The sequence below is a fragment of the Lagenorhynchus albirostris genome, chromosome 3, assembly GCF_949774975.1.
Source record: "Lagenorhynchus albirostris chromosome 3, mLagAlb1.1, whole genome shotgun sequence".
In the NCBI taxonomy this organism is placed as follows: Eukaryota; Metazoa; Chordata; class Mammalia; order Artiodactyla; family Delphinidae; genus Lagenorhynchus; species Lagenorhynchus albirostris.
Window position 1 is genome coordinate 50757446 of NC_083097.1, and position 17490 is coordinate 50774935.

Sequence of the window (17490 nt, forward strand, 5' to 3'; positions counted from 1 at the left end):
TTTCTATGGGGCCAAAAGCAGTTGGACAATTGAACACCTATTATATTCATTTGTTGATTTTAATGATGATGCCTTGATACTTCTAACTTCCCTATAGATCCTATCTAAATTTCATTTTTCTTTTTATGTACATCATTATCATCATCAGTTAACATTTATTATTTGCTGGACTATTCAAAGTATATTAATTCAGTTAAGAATGTGGTGATGAAAAGTGTCGCTTCAGATCCAGACTGGCTGAGTTGAAATTCTGGCATCACCACTAGTTTCAGTAAGTGAGCTGCCTATATTTCAGTTTCCTTTGATCTAGAAAATGATGATCGTAATTAAATGTAGTTTACAGGGGCTTTGTGTTGACGAAATTAGTTAATATGTACAACTTTTGTCATCTTATTTATAAGTCCCCCAAAATTTGGTAGGAAACATCAGATATATGTTTACCTCTGTGGCAAATGTACTTTTTAAGAGTGAACATGTTATGCTGGTGTGCATATCACTTTGGTTGATGAATAGGTATTTCTTTTATCATTTATTTTAATCTCTCTTCTCGTAACATTCATTCCTTTTTATATCTAATCATAAGAACTACACAGAGAAAAATTATGATCTCTCTCACAAATACCTGAATATCTTGTCTCCTCTTAATATTTTTCTGAGTGAATATCCTGTCTTTTTTTTTTTTTTTTTTTTTTTTGTGGTACTCGGGCCTCTCACTGTTGTGGCCTCTCCTGTTGCGGAGCACAGGCTCTGGATGCGCAAGCTCAGCGGCCATGGCTCACGGGCCTAGCTGCTCCTCGGCATGTGGGATCTTCCTGAACCAGGACACAAACCTGTGTCCCCTGCATCGGCAGGCAGACTCTCAACCACTGCACGACCAGGGAAGCCCCTCCTCAGTCTTTTAACAGTACTTCGTATGAGGTAGTTTCAGAAGTTATGCTGCCTTGGCCCTCAGTATACTTCTATGGATAACTCTAGTTTCTCTGCATCCCTCAAAGTAGCTACAAATATGGTGTGATCATATAAATGGTAGCCACGTAAACCCACTTTTTTAAGTAGCCACATCATATGCTGAGCTTCTAGTTAGTTAAAATCTCTATCTCTTCTTTACATGAATTGCTCTCAGCTAAGTTTCATGCATCTTCTATGTCTGCAGTCTGGTTTGGATTCTTAATGAGGGATTTATATTTATCCCTGTTAAACTTAATCTTGATTTAAGCCAGGAACTTATTAACTTTTATTTTAAATCTTAACTCTGCTATCTGGTTTAGCCTATTTTACATTTTTATATTATTTGCTGATGGCATGCCTTGTTCCAGAAAGGATTTTTTTTTAACATCTTTATTGGAGTATAATTGCTTTACAATACTGTGTTAGTTTCAGCTTTATAAAAAAGTGAATCAGCTATATGTGTACATATACCCCATATCCCTTCCCTCTTGTCTCCTTCCCACCCTCCCTATCCCACCCTTCTAGGTGGTCACAAAGCAACGAGTTAATCTCCCTGTTGAGATCAACGGCTGCTTCCCACTAGCTATCTATTTTACATTTGGTAGTACATATAAGTCCATGCCACTCTCTCACTTTGTCACAGCTTACCCTTCCCTCTCCCTGTGTCCTCAAGTCCATTCTCTATGTCTGCGTTTTTATTCCTGTCCTGCCCCTAGGTTCTTCAGAACCTTTTTTTTTTTTTAGATTCCATATATATGTGTTAGCATACGGTATTTGTTTTTCACTTTCTGACTTACTTCATTCTATATGACAGACTCTAGGTCCATCCAGCTCACTACAGATAACTCAATTTCGTTTCTTTTTATGGCTGAGTAATATTCCATTGTATATATGTGCCACATCTTCTTTATCTATTCATCTGTTGATGAACACTTAGGTTGCTTCCATGTCCTAGCTATTGTAAATACAGCTGCAATGAACATTGTGGTACATGACTCTTTTTGAATTATGGTTTTCTCAAGGTATATGCCCAGTAGTGGGATTGGTGGGTCATATGGTAGTTCTAGTTTTAGTTTTTAAGCAACTTCGTACTGTTCTCCGTAGTGGCTGTATCAATGTACATTCCCACCAACAGTGCAATAGTGTTCCCTTTTCTCCACAACCTCTCCAGCATTTATTGTTTGTAGAGTTTTTGATGATGGCCATTCTGACCAGTGTGAGATGATATCTTATTGTAGTTTTGATTTGCATTTCTCTAATGATTAATGATGTTGAGCATTCTTTCATGTGTTTGTTGGCAATCTGTATATCTTCTTTGGAGAAATGTCTCTTTAGGTCTTCTGCCCATTTTTGGATTGGGTTGTTTGTTTTTTTGATATTGAACTGCATGAGCTGCTTGTAAATTTTGGAAATTAATCCTTTGTCAGTTGCTTCATTTGCAAATATTTTCTCCCATTCTGAGGGTTGTCCTTTGGAATTCTCTATGGATTCCTTTGCTGTGCAAAAGCTTTTAAGTTTTGTTAGGTCCCATTTGTTTATTTTTGTTTTTATTTCCATTTCTCTAGGAGATGGGTCAAAAAGGATCTTGCTGTGATTTATGTCATAGAGTGTTCTGCCTATGTTTTCCTCTAAGAGTTTGATAGTTTCTGGACTTACATTTAGGTCTTTAATCCATTTTGAGTTTATTTTTGTTTATGATGTTAGGGAGTGTTCTCATTTCATTCTTTTACATGTAGCTCTCCAGTTTTCCCAGCACCACTTATTGAAGAGGCTGTCTTTTCTCCATTGTATATTCTTCCCTCCTTTATCAAAAATAAGGTGACCATATTTGCATGGGTTTACCTCTTTTGCATCTTGTTCCATTGATCTATATTTCTGTTTTAGTGCCAGTACCATGCTGTCTTGATTACTGTAGCTTTGTAGTATAGTCTGAAGTCAGGGAGCCTGATTCCTCCAGCTCCGTTTTTCTTTCTCAAGACTGCTTTGGCTATTCAGGGTCTTTTGTGTTTCCATACAAATTGTGATTTTTTTTTTCTAGTTCTGTGAAAAATGCCAGTGGTAATTTGATAGGGATTGCATTGAATCTGTACATTGCTTTAGGTAGTATAGGCATTTTCACAATGTGGATTCTTCCAATCCAGGAACATGGTATATCTCTCCATCTTTAATTTTAATTAAAATTCTTTCATCAGTGTCTTATAGTTCTCTGCATATGGGTCTTTTGTCTCCTTAGGCAGGTTTATTCCTAGGTATTTTATTCTTTTTGTTGCTATGGTAAATGGGACTGTTTCCTTAATTTCTCTTTCAGATTTTTCATCACTAGTGTATAGGAATGCAAGAGATTTCTGTCCATTAATTTTGTATCCTACTACTTTACCAGATTCATTGATTAGCTGTAGTAGTTTTCTGGTACCATCTTTAGGATTCTCTATGTGTAGTATCATGTCATCTGCAAACAGTGACAGCTTTAATTGTTCTTTTCTGCTCTGTGTTCCTTTTGTTTCTTTTTCTTCTCTGATTGCTGTGGCTAAAACTTCCAAAACTATGTTGAGTAATAGTGGTGAGAGTGGACCATCTCGTCTTGTTCCTGATCTTAGTGGAAATGTTTTCAGTTTTTCACCATTAAGGATGATGTTGGCTATAGGTTTGTCAGATATGGCCTTTATTATGTTGAGGTAAGTTCCCTCTGTGCCTACTGTCTGGAGCGTTTTTATCATAAATGGGTGTTGAATTTTGTTGAAAGCTTTTTCTGCATCTATTGAGATGATCTTGTGTTTTTTCCCCTTCAATTTGTTAATATGGTGTATCACATTGATTTGCGTATATTGAAGAATCCTTGCATTCCTGAGATAAACCCCTCTTGATCATAGTGTATAACCTTTTATTGTACTGTTAGATTCTGTTCGCTAGTATTTTGTTGAGGATATTTGCATCTATGTTCATCAGAGATCTTGGCCTGTAGTTTTCTTTCTTTGTGACATCTTTGTATGGTTTTGGTATCAGGGTGATGGTGGCCTCGTAGAATGAGTTTGGGAGTGTTCCTCCCTCTGCTATATTTTGGAAGAGTTTGAGAAAGATAGGTGTTAGCTCTTCTCTAAATGTTTGATAGAATTCGCCTCTGAAGCCAATTTTCTATTTCTTCTGATTCAGTCTGGGAAGATTGTGCTTTTCTAAGAATTTGTCCATTTCTTCCAGGTTGTCCATTTTACTGGCGTAGAGTTGCTGTAGTAGTAACTTCTCATAATCCTTTGTATTTCTGCAGTGTCAGTTGTTACTTCTCCTTTTTCATTTCTAATTCTATTGATTTGAGTCCTCTCCCTTTTTTTCTTTATGAGTCTGGCTAATGGTTTGTCAATTTTGTTTACCTTCTCAAAGAAACAGCTTTTAGTTTTATTGATCTTTGCTATCATTTCCTTCATTTCTTTTTCATTTTTTTCTGATCTGATCTTTATGATTTATTTCCTTCTGCTCACTTTGGGTTTTTTTTTTCTTCTTCCTCTAATTGCTTTAGGTGTAAGGTTAGATTGTTAATTTGAGATATTTCTTGTTTCCTAAGGTAGTATTGTATTGCTGTAAACTTCCCTCTTAGAACTGCTTTTGCTCCATCCCATAGGTTTTGGGTCATCGTGTTTTCGTTGTCATTTGTTTCTAGGTAGTTTTTGATTTCCTTTTTGATTTCTTCAGTAATCTCTTGCTTAGTTAGTAGTGTATTGTTTAGCCTCCATCTGTTTGGATATTTTACAGATTTTTTCCTGTAATTGATATCTAGTCTCATAGCGCTGTGGTCAGAAAAGATAACTGATACAATTTCAATTTTCTTAAATTTACCCAGGCTTGATTTGTGACCCAAGATATGATCTATCCTGGATAATGTTCCATGAGCACTTGAAAAGAAAGTGTATTCTGTTGTTTTTGTATGGAATGTCCTATAAATATCAATTAAGTCCATCTTGTTTAATGTTTCATTTAAAGCTTGTGTTTCTTTATTTATTTTCATTTTGGATGATGTGTCTATTGGTGAAAGTGGGGTGTTTAAGTCCCCTACTATGATTGTGTTAGTATCGATTTCCCCTTTTATGGCTGTTAGCATTTGCCTTATGTACTGAGGTGCTCCTATGTTGGGTGCATAAATATTGACAATTGTTATATCTTCTTCTTGAATTGATCCCTTGATCATTATGTAGTGTCCTTCTTTGTCTCTTGTAACAGTCTTTATTTTAAAGTCTATTTTGTCGGATATGAGAATTGCTGCTCCAGCTTTCTTTTGTTTTCCATTTGCATGGAATATCTCGTTCCATCCCCTCACTTTCAGTCTGCATGTGTCCCTAGGTCTCAAGTGGGTCTCTTGTAGACAGCATATATGCTGGTGTTGTTTTTGTATCCATTCAGCCCGTTTGTGTCTTTTGGGTGGAGCATTTAACCTATTTACATTTATGGTAATTATCACTATGTATGTTCCTATTACCATTTTCTTAATTGTTTTGGGTTTGTTATTGTAGGTCTTTTCCTTCTCTTGTGTTTCCTGCCTAGAGAAGTTCCTTTAGCATTTGTTGTTAAGCTGGTTTGGTGGTGCTGAATTCTCTTACCTTTTGCTTGTTCGTAAAAGTTTTATTTTCTCCGTTGAATCTGAATGGGATCCTTGCTGGATAGAGTAATGTTGCTTGTAGGTTTTTCCCTTTCGTCACTTTCAATTTATCCTGCCATTCCCTTCTGGCTTGCAGAGTCTCTGCTGAAATATCAGCTGATAACCTTATGGGAATTCCCTTGTCTGTTATTTGTTGTTTTTCCCTTGCTACTTTTAATATTTTTTCTTTGTATTTAACTTTTGATAATTTGATTAATATGTGTCTTGGCGTTTTCCCCTTGGATTCATCCTGTATGGGACTCTGTGCGCTTCCTGGACTTGATTGACTATGTAGGTTCCCATACTAGGGAAGTTTTCAACTATAATCTCTTCAAATATTTTCTCAGTTCTTTTCTTTTTCTCTTCTTCTTCTGGGACCCCTATAATTCGAATGTTGGTGTGTTTAATGTTGTCCCAGAGGTCTTTGAGACTGTCCTCAATTCTTTTCATTCTTTTTTCTTTATTCTGCTGTATGGTAGTTATTTCCACTATTTTATCCTCCATGTCACTTATCCGTTCTTCTGCCTCAGTTATTCTGCTATCGATTCCTTCTAGAGAAGCATTAATTTCATTTATTGTGCTGTTCATATTTGTTTGTTTTCTCTTTATTTCTTCTAGGTCCTTGTTAAACGTTTCTTGTATTTTCTCCATTCTATTTCCAAGATTTTGGATCATCTTTACTGTCATTACTATGAATTCTTTTTCAGGTAGACTGCCTATTTCCTCTTCATTTGTTAGGTCTGATGGGTTTTTACGTTGCTCCTAAATCTGCTGTGTGTTTGTCTGTCTTCTCATTTTGCTTAACTTTCTGTGTTTGGGGTCTCATTTTCGCAGGCTGCAGTTTCATAGTTCCTGTTGTTTTTGGTGTCTGCCCCCAGTGGCTAAGGTTGTTTCAGTGGGCTGTGTAGGCTTCCTGGTGGAGGGAACTAGGGCCTGTGTTCTGGTGGATGAGGCTGGATCTTGTCTTTCTGGTGGGCAGGACCGTGTCCGGTGGTGTGTTTTGAGCGTGTCTGTGACCTTATTATGATTTTAGGCTGCCTCTCTGCTAATGGGTGTTGTTGTGTTCCTTTCTTGCTAGTTGTTTGGCATAGGGTGTCCAGCACTGTAGCTTGTTGGTTGTTGAGTGGAGCTGGGTCTTAGCGCTGAGATGGAGATCTTTGTGAGAGCTTTTGCCATTTGATATTAAGTGGAGCCGGGAAGTCTCTGGTGGGCCAGTGTCCTGAACTTGGCTCTCCCACCTGAGAGGCATAGGCCTGACACCTGGCCAAAGCACCAAGACCCTGTCAGCCACATGGCTCAAAAGAAAAGGGAGAAATAAATAAATACATAAATACATAAATAAAGAAACAGACAGATAAATAGATAAATAAAATAAAGTTATTAAAATAATTTTTTAATTAATAAAAATTTTTAAGAATTAATAAAAAAGAATGAAAGAAAGAAGAGAGCAACGAAAAAGTAATAAAAATAGAATGAAAGAAAGAAGAGAGCAACGAAACCAAAAAACAAATCCACCAATCATAATAAGCGCTAAATACTATACTAAATAAAAAAAAAAACAGACAGAACCCTAGGACAAATGGTAAAAGCAAAGCTATACAGACAAAAATCACACAAAGAAGCATACACATACACCTCACAAAAAGAGAAATAGGAAAAAAATACATATGTGTATATAAAAAACAGGAAGAGAGGAACCAAATTAATAAACAAATCTACCAGTGATAATAAACTCTAAATATTAAACTAAGATAAACATAAAACCAGAAACAAATTAGATGCAGAAAGCAAATCCCAAGTCTATAGTTGCTCCTAAAGTCCACCACTTCAATTTTGGATTGATTCATTGTCTATTCTGGTATTCCAGAGATGCAGGGTACATCAATTTGATTGTGGAGATTTAATCTGCTGCTCCTGAGGGTGCTGGGAGAAATTTCCCTTTATCTTCTTTGTTCGCACTGCTCCTGGGGTTCAGCTTTGGATTGGCCCCGCTTCTGCCTGTAGGTCACCTGAGGGCATCTTTTGGGAAGTCTGAGGTCTTCTGCCAGCGTTCAGTAGGTGTTCCATAGGAGTTGTTCCACATGTAGATGTATTTCTGATGTATTTGTGGGAAGCAAGGTGATCTCCATGTCTTACTCCTCTGCCATCTTGAAGGTTTCGCTCCTGTTCAGAAAGGATTTTAGTTGTTTTTAACTAGGCAGCCATCTTTCCTGTCACCTCTCCATTTCTGAGAAGCATTTTGATGGTCTCTATCTATGGTAATTGAAATGTTGATGAGATGAAGATGAGTTCATAGGCACACCTATTAAAAACCTTTTTCCAGGTTGACTTTTATCTATTAATGTGTAATTAATTTTTAAAATATAACCATATATCCAACAGTAAATTTATTATTATCTCTCTAATTTGGAGAAAAGCCCAGTGGAGTTCTATCTTTGAGGTGGTTTTTTTGTCTTCTTGCAGAACAGTTTTTATTACCAGATATGTTCAATTCTCTGTGTAATGGAAACTCTTCACCCTTTTTGGTCCCTTAAAATATAGTGATTCTAGAGGTCTTTGTATGTGTTACATCTGTTTTGTGGATTGAGTCACGTAGCTCAGCTAATAGATGAATAGTTCTGACCTCATTTTCTATTTGCAAACTTCCACCTTCAAGTTTATTTCCATAATATGGTTGTGTTTTTAAATAGCAAATCATTTATTTCTTTGATGTATATTTTAATGAAATCTAGTCACTTTTGTTATATATGTAGAGATAAAGTACTTCATAGAAATAAAATTATGTACAGTTATTAGGGCCACAATTTGGATTGCTTTAAGTGGGTCTTCAAATTATGATTTTCTTATGCCATGAGTTTCTTTGAGGTTAATTAGTTCAAATCTCAAGACACAATATTGAGAGTGTAATACAAACAGAATAAGCTGTCACTATGAAATAAAATTTTAGTAAGTAAGCATCTAGGTCCAAAGATGTTTTTATTATCTGGGGGTCCCTAATCGGTACTAATTGTGCACTTACAGCTTTCCTTTTTCAAGTTTCTTTTAAGTACAGGAGAGAATAGTCATATAACAATAATGAGAAAAGTTGTGGATACTGTTGACTTTCCAGCAGATTTTTATTAGTGTTCAACTCATAGCCACAATCTTTCTGTTGGTGAGGGACAGTTACTTCATATCTTCTCTGTGTTAAACTTTGTATATGTTATATGAGATTTCACAGAATGCTTGTGTTCTAGCTGTAAATATCCAAAAGGCCTACAAGAACACCTAAGAACACTTAATAGAGGTATGATCAATACAATATTTAACAAGCTGAACCTGTGAGCATTTTGAGAATGCAAGCCACCACCAAGCAGGCTCTACTATTAATTCATTGGGGAAAAAATGTGTTTGTATGTATATATATTTTTTCATTCCCCTTTATTAATCTTAACATTCTATTGAGAGACATAGAAAAATAGGCAAATAAAAATTATTATGAGAAAACAAATAAGTAGCAGTGACAGAACAACTTTAGATAGAATAGCAGTGAAATCCTTTGGGGAAGTTGGTATTTAAACTAAGATTTTAAAAATGAGGTAAAGTTAGCCATGTGTAGACAAGGATGTGTCAACTAATTTTTATTATGTAACAAACAGATTTTATTTAGTTGTTTAAAACAACAACCTATATTCACTCACAGTTTTCTGAGTCGGCAGTTGGGGCTGAGCTCAGCTGTAATGGCTTATCTCTGATCCACATGGTGTCATCTGGGCTCACCAGTACATTTACAGTTAGGTGACAGTCACTGACTCTACCCACACACGTCTGGTGGTTGGCTTGTTATCAGCAGTCACAATGGAGGCAGCTGGACCATATTCACTTACTATTCAGCAGGTTAGCCTAGGCTTGTTCACATGGTAGTAGACTAGGGTTCCCAATATCATCAAGAGAGGATTATTCCAATGCACAAGCTTTTTTTAAGCCTCTGTTTGTATCATATTTACTAACAATCCATTGGCCAAAGCAAGTCACATGACAGAGCCCAAAATCAGAAGGTGGAAAACTAATCTCCATATCTTGATGAAATGCATATGGGTACACATAGAGAGACAGGAAGAATTTTATCTATTTTGTAATCATCCACCTGAGTAAGGGCTTTTTTTTTTTTAAGATTTTTAGAAATTTCATGTAATGTCTGAAACATTTATATTAACATATTTCCATACAAATAACGCAAAGAAGGTTTAGTATTAGTTGCTTTGTTTGTTTGTTTGCTTGTTTATACTGCAGGTTCTTATTAGACTTTAAGATGAAAGGACTTCCTTTACCAGCTATTGAGGCTTATTATAGTTCTGACCTCAAGCTGAACCTGTGAAAGTAAGGTCTTTGCAATAAATGGGCTGTACCAATTAATAATTACATAAAAATAAAAATGAAATTTAACCCTAATGTGCACCATACATGAAAATCAATTTCAGGTAGATTATAGGATGCAAAATAAGACTCTCTTACTGACCTTGGGAAAAAGTAAGAGTTCTTAAATAAGACACAAAAAGTATTAAATCATAAAGGAAAAATGTTCTTTAAAATTAAGAATTTCATTTTATCAAAAAACACTATGAAAAGAATGAAAAGGCAAACCAGAGAAAAGGAAGAATTATTTGCAACACATCTAGCCAGTAACAACAAATAACTAGATTAAGTAAAACTGCTTAAGAAAAGTCAGACAACCAATTAAAAAGAATGGCCTAATGCCTCAAATATGTCTTTCATAAAGAGAGAAATTATCAACAAGCAGCAGAAAGAGGAAGCAAAGCCATCTGGATAAATCAAATAATAGTTTATCCAGTAGAAAGGTTTTTCTGTATTTTCAAGGCTCTGTTTGCCTCATTTGTGTAACTTTTACATTTCATGTAACCTAAAAATATTTATTAAACCCAAGGCTTACTCAAATATTAATCACTGATCTCCATTTTTGACATCCATTAAAGTGAGGAGGAAAGCATCTACACCATGTAGATTCCCATTATGCCTCAGTGGACTGAGGTCAGGCCTGGTTTGAGGAAAATTTCCCAAGGCTCTAACCAAGACTATAGGGCCTTTGAAGAAGAGAGGAGAGAAGGATGGCTATGGTTAATATTTATTGAATATTTGTTATATACCAGACACTTTGCTTAACGCTTTATGTGGATTACCTCCTTTAATTCTCACAGCATCCTCATGGATGAGGAATATTGTGATGTTAAGTAACAGGAATTCAGCCACCAGATTTTGTGCTGCTAACCTGAGTGCCTAACTACAGTTTTTTTTGTTTGTTTGTTTGTTTGACATCCTTATTGGAGTATAATTGCTTTACAATGGTGTGTTAGTTTATGCTTTATAACAAATCCTAACTACCTTTTAATAGCGTCTTTCTTAACTGTTCCATTTGGGAGAGAGGAGAGGGATCATCATATTTCCCAGTTACAAGGCTCATCCCAGAATTACTACAAGTTTCTTTGCCTTATCTACTTCCTGACATACCTTAGGCTTTGGCCTTTTATTGGCTTTGAGGTCCAGGAAGGTGCAAAATGTAGAATAAAAATGCTCCATGCATGGTGTGAAGATGAAGTATGACATCCTCTTACCCCCACTTCTCTTCATGTGTGAATGCCCATGTAAGGCTTTATAATCTTGCGACAGTCAGCTTATTTGCTGTGGTGGGAGTGGAATAGATAGGGGGAACCTGTCGTCCTAGGACCTAACAGTTACTTAAGTAGTGCTGGTTAAATAGAGATACTGGTATACTTAATGTGTTCAGGTACTATATTTTAACATTTAGCATTATATAAAAATGCTAAAATGAATAATTAAGACTTCTGGGTTTTTCATGTATGTTTCCAGTTTCTTCTCACTTTGCGAGGTAGCATTTCTGTCACTTTGATTATGCACAGAAACAGATATTACCTGTTTCTCATAAATATTTTCATTCATTTTAAGAAAATATAAAATCAGTGTCTCAATTTCTCAAGGAAACCAATATCATACTGAACTAAGAAAAATCATTTTTGCTTATGTTTTGCAGACTTTGGATAATGAGATGAGTACAGATGATGACAATGAATATGCAGAAGAAAAGGAGAGCTACATCTGTGCAGTGTGTCTGGATGTTTATTTCAACCCCTACATGTGTTACCCTTGCCACCACATCTTCTGTGAGCCCTGCTTACGGACTCTTGCCAAAGACAATCCCGCAAGCACTCCCTGCCCATTGTGTCGGACAATTATTTCCAGAGTCTTTTTCCAGACAGGTAACTGTTGTCTTTCATTAACACAATTACCTGACTATTTTGACTACCTCTTTGTTCCAGTTCTAAAAGTACTGTATGAATTATCATGAGAAAGTTATTGAAAATCATATACAGCATAATTTGTTACTCTCTAGTTTATAAAACAGTGCTTGCCCAACTCATTAGAACTTGTTAAGATCATAGAATCATAGATGAGAATAGTTTCTCATCTCTAGTCCTCTATTCAATGCTGAGATCTTTTCTAAAGCATCCTAACTAGTTATTGTTCAGCATGTACTTGAACATCTCCAGTGTCAAGGACATTCCATTAAAATTTGAAGCAGCCCTGTTGATTATTTATTCCTCAAATCTGCCTTCCACTACTCCTCATTCTTTGGCCCATGCTTTTTCCTCTGAAGTCTCAGAGAATAAATCTGTAAATATCTGAAGATAACTATTAGGCCTTTCCCCCAGACTTCAAATCTTCTCAACCTTCTTGTTGTTCTTAAGGCCTTTCTTCTTGAACTAGAAGATAATAAAATTGGAACAAGGATTTGTTTACCTAATTATCATGTAAAGATGGAATATAACACAATATTTAAAACATACTAGTGGAGAAAGGAAAAATGAATGAATGTGGAACATAGAAACCTGCTAAGGTGAAAGGGAAGAATGATAGAAGTAAGCAGAGCTGATATTTATTGAGTGCACTACTGTGTGCTAAACCTTAGGGGAGGAAATTTCTATATCCACATTCTCGCCTCAACCATAGAGGAACTAAATGAGGATCAAAGTATGTACTTTATTAATAGTAAAACTGTAGAAAACACATGGTACATTTTTCTTCCGCAAAAGAAAATCCAAGGACCCATCTGCAAGGAAGAATCAGTTTATAAAAATAAGCTTTGCATGCCTTAACCCAACCAGCTGCATGAAGACTTGCAAACCTGGCTTACAGGCTCAGTAATCAAACAGTGAAGAGAAAATATAGCTTTGCCTCTCTGATCTTTGCCTAGTGCATATAGTTTGGAGCACAAAATCACTGCACTGAGCACAGACAGACCTGGAGACAAAAGGACATGCCAAGCACAGTTGACTGTAGCCAATAGAGAAACATGGTCAGGGACTGCAGGCTGTCATCTGTCACACTGACAGATCACTCTTCCTTTCATGGGGAAGAGCAAGTAAGGAGTGGAGAGAGGGAAGGAAGCAATTCCATGGGAGGACAGAAGCTTACTGGAAGTTCTTCTTCTCTGGCTTACATTGAAGCAGGAAAAATAGGGGTTCTTTTCTAGTATTAGATCCCTTGCTAGGTGCTTTGGAATGAATGAAATGTGAAGAGTAACATCTCTTTCTCAGTGTTATCTCTGACCATCTATGCAAGAAAACATTCACTGAAAGCCTGTTTTGAAGGGAAGCATCTAGGCGATGTACATAGTGATTTAGACAGATGTCCCTGCCTTCCATGATCCAGTTTAATGTTGACAGGGATTTTAAAATTGCTTTCCTTAATGTCTTAAAACAATAATGATTTGACTCTCTCTTGGTTCATTTATCAAAGCAACAATGTCATATTTTCCTTTATTTCCAAAATTGGTTCTTCTATATAATAAATCATATTGGGAATATTTATTCCAATGGAGACTAAATTTGGTTGTGCACTGTCATTTAGAAGCTGGTAATAATAATGGGAATATACTACTTAGTTAGTTATACCTACCTCAAAAAGATTTGACATGTTTTAAAATATATATGCAATGAGGTAGCAAGGCAAGGGAAGTAATGAAGTATTTCATTTTAATATTCTGTCTGCCTAAGAAAAAATAAAATAAGCATACAATTAAATGATTCTCATGATCGATGGAAAGAAGCATACCAACTCCTAAGGGCAAGAGAAGTTTTTTCCAGCACTTTAAAAGAAATTTTTTAATGTGATTTCTAGGCATAGTGAGAGATGGAGTAGGCAGTGTCCTCAAAAACATCCTCAGAGCAAATGCAATATCAGGTGTTCTAACATGGTATCTTATGGTATTCTTTGATAAGAGCTGAGGGCATATCAGAGTATAGATTAGGGAAAGCAACATTGCCAGTAGCCAAAAAAAAAATATATATATATATATGTGTATATATATATATATATATATATATATATAGAGAGAGAGAGAGAGAGAGAGAGAGAGAGAGAGAGAGAGAGAGAGGGAGAGAGAGAGAGAGAGGGAGAGAGAGAGAGTCTGGTTTTCCTATAAAAATAACTTCTAAAATTATGTAAGTAATACAATTTCATTATAGAAAAATCCGACTTTACAAATAAAATTATAAGCTCAAAATCCTCCATAGTCCTACCATTTAAAGATCACATCATTTATCGAGTATTCTTCCAGAATATTTTATATCCATATACTTAATCATTTTTTTTGTAAAATGTTCATTTTGAACATAAGGCTTTTGACCTGCTTTTGTTTTACTTTTTAAAAAATATTTATTTATTTATTTAATTTATTTTGTCTGAGCTGGGTCTTAGTTGCAGCAGCAAAATCTTTAGTTGCATCATGCAAACTCGTAGTTGCAGCATGCATGTGCTCTCTAGTTCCCCGACCAGGGATTGAACCCAGGCCCCCTGCATTGGGAGCGCAGAGTCTTACCCACTGGACCACCAGGGAATTCCCTTGTTTTACTTTAAATTCTTGTGATTATATCATTATCTACTTAAGCTATCTACTATTTAGTTTAGTTGTTTATCATTCATTTTTTTTGCTGGTATATATGGATAAATATTTGCACACATCTCCGAGCATTTCCTTGTAATGGATTTCCAGGAGTAGAATTGGTAGTTAAAGTCTGTATGTGTTTTAAGGCTATGTATATGTTACAAAATTATGCTCCAAAATTATTGCAAGCAGCAATATAATGGGCTTATTTTCTCAACACTCTGGACTATCCTTTTTTTTCCTTTTAAATCCCTTACCATGTCCTTTGCTGATTTTTCTTTTGGTCTGTTCATCGTTTTCTTGTTTACTGCAAGAGGATTTTTTTTTTCAGTAATGTCAGCTTTTGTCATATGTGGCAAATCGCTTTCCTATTTTGTCATATGTACTTGAATTATGTTTATTATATTTTATGAATGTGCAGAACTTCTATATTTTATGTAGTCTTATGTAGCAACCTTTGCCTTTATTATTTCTAATTTCAAAGTTAGGTATTAAAAGGCCTTATCCACTACAGAATTACAGTAAATCCCCTACATATGAATGAGTTGTGTTCTGAGAGCACATTTGTAAGTCCAATTTGTTTGTTAAGTCCAACAAAGTTAGCCTAGGTACCCAACTAACACAATCAGCTATATAGTACTATAGTGTAATAGGCTTATAATACTTTTCACACAAATAATACATAAAAAACAAACAAACACAAAAATAGAACATTTTTAATCTTACAGTACAGTACCTTGAAAAGTACAGTAGTACCAGCTACATCACCACTGCTTTTACGCTTGCTTCCAGACATCCTGAGCTTGAAATAAAGATACTGTACTACTGCACTCTATACAGTACTGTACAGTAAAATACACAAAAGTACAACCACTTGTAGAGGATGCACACATGTGATAACATACGCCAGACATGTGAGCTAACTTATGTGATTGGACATGTGAACACACGATCGCATATTTGAAAGTTCGCAACTTGAAGGTACATATGTAGGGGACTTACTGTTTATAAATAGTCTCTTTACCTATATTTATTTTGGATTTCATTTTGTCCTCATTTCCCTGCTCTTAATTCCAGTCCATTTATTATGGTGTGCGGTTTGGTTAAAAATATAGTACCTTTCAAAAGCAAAACAAGAAAACCACAAACAAAAAATAATAATAATAAATCTTGCAAAATAGTTTTTTACTAATTTAGAAAGAATAAACAGCTTAAGTCATAATTTAAAAAAATATATAGTCCCTTTATTCCGTGTCTGTAAGCATTTATCCCACTAACATTTATTGAACAATTCATTTTTTTTCTATGCTGATTGAACTGCCTTTTTTAGGTAATGAAGATAATTACTAAAATGTTTCTGTGTTTTTTGGCAACTGTTCTTTTCCATTCATATTTCTATCTTGTCCTATACCATTACTTCGGTCTTATAATTATTTTAGCTTTATGTTTTAATAACTCATAAGTGAATTAATTTTATAAGTTGTTTGGGGAATAATTCACATTTTTAATTGACATTTTTATAACATTGTTATAATATTATAACATTGTTATAATATTGAAAGCATATTGCCTCTCAATAACATTTCTGTAATTTCCTTTCAAATGGCACAGCAAAATTCTTATTAGCTTTATGCCTGTATTTTTTTTTTTTTTTTTTTTTTTTGCTGTACGCGGGCCTGTCACTGTTGTGGCCTCTCCCGTTGCGGAGCACAGGCTCCGGACGAGCGCTCCGCAGCATGTGGGATCCTCCCGGACCGGGGCAGGAACCCGTGTACCCTGCATCGGCAGGCGGACTCTCAACCACTGCGCCACCAGGGAAGCCCTATGCCTGTATACTTTTGTTGCTGCAATTGTAAATGGGATTTTTTTCCTCTTCTGGTTTCAGCTGCTTTTGTTGATATTTTGGGAGAAAGTCAGTTTCCAATCTTACACTATTCTGTTAACTTTACTGAACCCTGAGAGTTATTTATTAAGTGAATGAATTAATCATCTCAGCTACCTAATGTCACCATTCCAATTGTGTACAAACCAGGGGACAGTTATTATCAAAGATTAAAGTGGGAAGGTTGTCATTTTCTAAAGGAACTGAAGATATTTGGCAAATGAATAAGGGGTTAGTTGTAATTTAGAGTAGTTCAGTGGATAGAGTTATGATGAAATTCCTTCCAGATTTATTCCATAGAGTGTGCTTAGGAAAATAATGATTTAAACCACTCTCAATATAATATTCAGTATTTCATGTGATTTTGCTTATATTTCTTAACACTGTTAGATGTGATCTTGATAAAGTACTTGATACACTAGAAGTTGAGAATTTGAAGTGGGAGAGCATATATAGAAGACAGGGTGGAAGGCATTAATATCATTTGTTAGTGGAGGTCAAGATAATACTGTCAAAAGTTAACAGAGTGGCATGGACATATATATACTACCAAATGTAAAATAGATAGCTAGTGGGAAGCAGCTGCATAGCACGGGAGATCAGCTCGGTGCTTTGTGACCACCTAGAGGGTTGGGATACGGAGGGAGGGAGGAAGATGCAAGAGGGAGGAGATATGGGGATATATGTACAGCTGATGCACTTTGTTATCAAGCAGAAACTAACACACCATTGTAAAGCAATTATACTCCAATAAAGATGTTTTAAAAAAAAGTTAAATAAATAAATAAAACTAGCAAATATGGGGAAAAAAAGTTAACACAAAAGCATACAAAAAAATAGGTAGTAGACACTATTGGTTGCTAATTTATATCCATTACATCTTTCTTCCTAACATACCCTGAGTTTTATTCCAGTATTTAACTCCCTCAGCATAGGTCAGGTGGCTCCTGGGTAGATGAACCCATCTTTGGCTTTTTGGTAATCTATTCCTTTGCCAGTGATAGGTTCATAAATGGGCATGTGTTTCAGTTCTGAGTGATGAGGTGAGACTAAAATTTGCCTTTACTCTTAAGACAT

At 35.6% G+C, this 17490-nt stretch overlaps 1 protein-coding gene across 3 annotated transcripts in view; it reads left to right on the forward strand.

Annotated features, from left to right (window-relative positions):
- Positions 1–17490, forward strand: part of RNF180 (ring finger protein 180) — a 281719-nt gene that overhangs the window by 204262 nt on the left and 59967 nt on the right. For 2 of the 3 annotated variants that reach the window (XM_060146099.1, XM_060146098.1), the window contains one exon: positions 11619–11844. In XM_060146099.1, coding sequence (XP_060002082.1) covers positions 11619–11844 — 226 coding nt within the window. Of the gene's footprint in view, positions 1–11618; positions 11845–17490 lie in introns of those variants that run through there. The other variant, XR_009539860.1, reaches the window with a different exon arrangement.